At 42.7% G+C, this 2,217-nt stretch overlaps 1 protein-coding gene across 1 annotated transcript; it reads right to left on the bottom strand.

Annotated features, from left to right (window-relative positions):
* Positions 1–869: 869 nt before the first annotated feature.
* LOC126080179 (olfactory receptor 140-like) lies at positions 870–1,802 on the bottom strand. Its single transcript, XM_049891457.1, has one exon. It carries the CDS (start codon positions 1,800–1,802, stop codon positions 870–872), a length of 933 nt encoding a protein of 310 aa, XP_049747414.1.
* Positions 1,803–2,217: the final 415 nt, after the last annotated feature.

The following is a 2,217-nucleotide window of genomic DNA, read 5'->3' on the forward strand; positions in this document are numbered from 1 at the left end:
CCCAAGTGATTGGGTGAGATTGAGTGGTAGGGTAATTATGGCCCACCAAAGGGATTGGTCACTTTTGTCATCCTGCTGGACTTAAAATCAGCCAGCACAGAGGGGGAAAAGAGAAGATCCCACCACTGCCAAGGAAGAACAGCCAGGAGCCAGCACGCCCTTTGGACACGGGTTCCATGTGCTGAGAAGCTCCTGGAAGCAGGAGACCAACAGACAGAGTGAGCTGTAACCCTGAAGATGGTAAGAAGCAGTGGCAGAAAAGACCCAGTAGGAGACACCCAGCAACAGGAGACACCCAGCAGCAGGCAACTGCCTGGTGGGCTTCCAGGCTGATGGAGAAAGTTGAGTGTCTTTGGGCATATGTCTAGGACCAGGGAGAGGTGTGCCTTTCAGCACAGCTGGAAAGAGGCTGTTCTTATGGAAGAACTGTATCTTGAATGTTCTTGGGCCTGAATTGTAACTGTTATTTCCCTAATAAACGCCATAATAGTGAGTTTTGTCTGTGAGTTCTGTGTGGCTATTGCAATGAATTATTGAACCCAGCAGAGAAGTAGAGACTGCCATAGGAAGGGCAGCTTGTGTCAGAATCAGTAAAGATGGTGGAGAGAGGAGGCATGTCTGACTTCCGCAAGGAATCAGGCTTGGGTTGCTAATTTTGATTCTTCTTCCTCCTTGTGAAGACAGAGGAGGTCAGACACCACCTCCATGCCATTCTTGCACAAAAGTTCTATGGAAGTTAAATGATATATGTGAGAAAGAGCTATATATATATATGCACACACACAAACATATACATTTTTACACATATATGTATGTAACATAAAACAAAAATGTAAAGATTATGATAGAAATAAAAACTTCATATTGGGTCATTTATGGTCTGAAATTACATTTCTTTTCAATAACATTTTGATGGCATTTTTTACTTCTGCATTCCTTACTGTGTAGATAATGGGATTTAACATGGGAGTGACAAGAGTATAGAATACAGCTATGGCTTTATCCATGGAGAAGGTGGCTACTGGTCGCATATACATAAAAATACAGGGCACAAAGAACAAGACAACAACAGTGATGTGGGAACCACAGGTAGAGAGGGCCTTTTTCCTCCCTGCAGAGCTCTGAGTCCTCAGGTGATATAGGATGGCAACATAGGATATCGACAACATTACAAAGGTTATTCCACAGATTACCCCACCATTGGCAGCAATCAAGAGACCAACAAGGAAAGTGTCTGTGCAGGCAAGTTGTATCAGGGGGAAGATGTCACACATGAAGTGATCGATAATGTTGGGGCCACAGAATGGGAGCCAGAAAGTGACAAGAATCTGTCCAATAGAATGGAAAAAACCCACTGTCCAAGACACACCCACCAAAAGGCAGCATACATGGTGGTTGATGGTGGTCACATAGTGCAGAGGTCTATAGATGGCCACATAACGGTCATAGGCCATGACCACAAGGAGGGCAACCTCAGAACCACCTAAGAAATGTTCAATAAAGATCTGTGTCACGCAGCCATTGAAGGAGATGGTTTTTGTCTCAGAGAGCAAGTCAGCTAGCATTTTGGGGATTATGGAAGAGGAATAGCAGGCATCTATCAAAGATAAGAGGGCCAGGAAAAAATACATTGGAGATTTCAATGTCTGACTGTAGATTATGGTGACCACAATGAGCAGGTTTCCTGTAACAGTGACAATGTAGGTGATAAACAACACAACAACTAGAATTCTCTGCATCTGAGGATTCTGTGTAAGTCCTATTAGAATTAAATCAGTCACATTCATCCTGTTTTCTTTCATTTCAGTGCCGATGATGGACACAGAAATTGGGATTATCCTGTAAAGACAGCATTATTAAAGCAGGGTGATGAGATTTTGGGTTTGCAAATAAGAACAAAGCATTTTAATAATATAAACTCTTTTCCTTATGGTATACAAGAAGAGAAAAAAACAAGCAATTTCTATTTTACAAAAAGATTAGAACCATTGAAGCTGTCTAATCCAGCTTTTTCTGTTGGTGCTGGAATGCCATCTACAACATATTCTGACAAGTGGCCACTGGACATTTGCCGGAGGATATCCAGGCAGAGGGAGCTCATCACATAATAAACTTAACTCCTTCCTGGCCACCAAGAAATATTATGGAACTCATCTATGTGTGGGTGTGGAGCCCTGGTGCCACAACAGTTAAAGCACTCTGCTACTAACCAAAAGA

Source organism: Elephas maximus, chromosome 7 (genome assembly GCF_024166365.1).
Source record: "Elephas maximus indicus isolate mEleMax1 chromosome 7, mEleMax1 primary haplotype, whole genome shotgun sequence".
NCBI lineage: Eukaryota > Metazoa > Chordata > Mammalia > Proboscidea > Elephantidae > Elephas > Elephas maximus.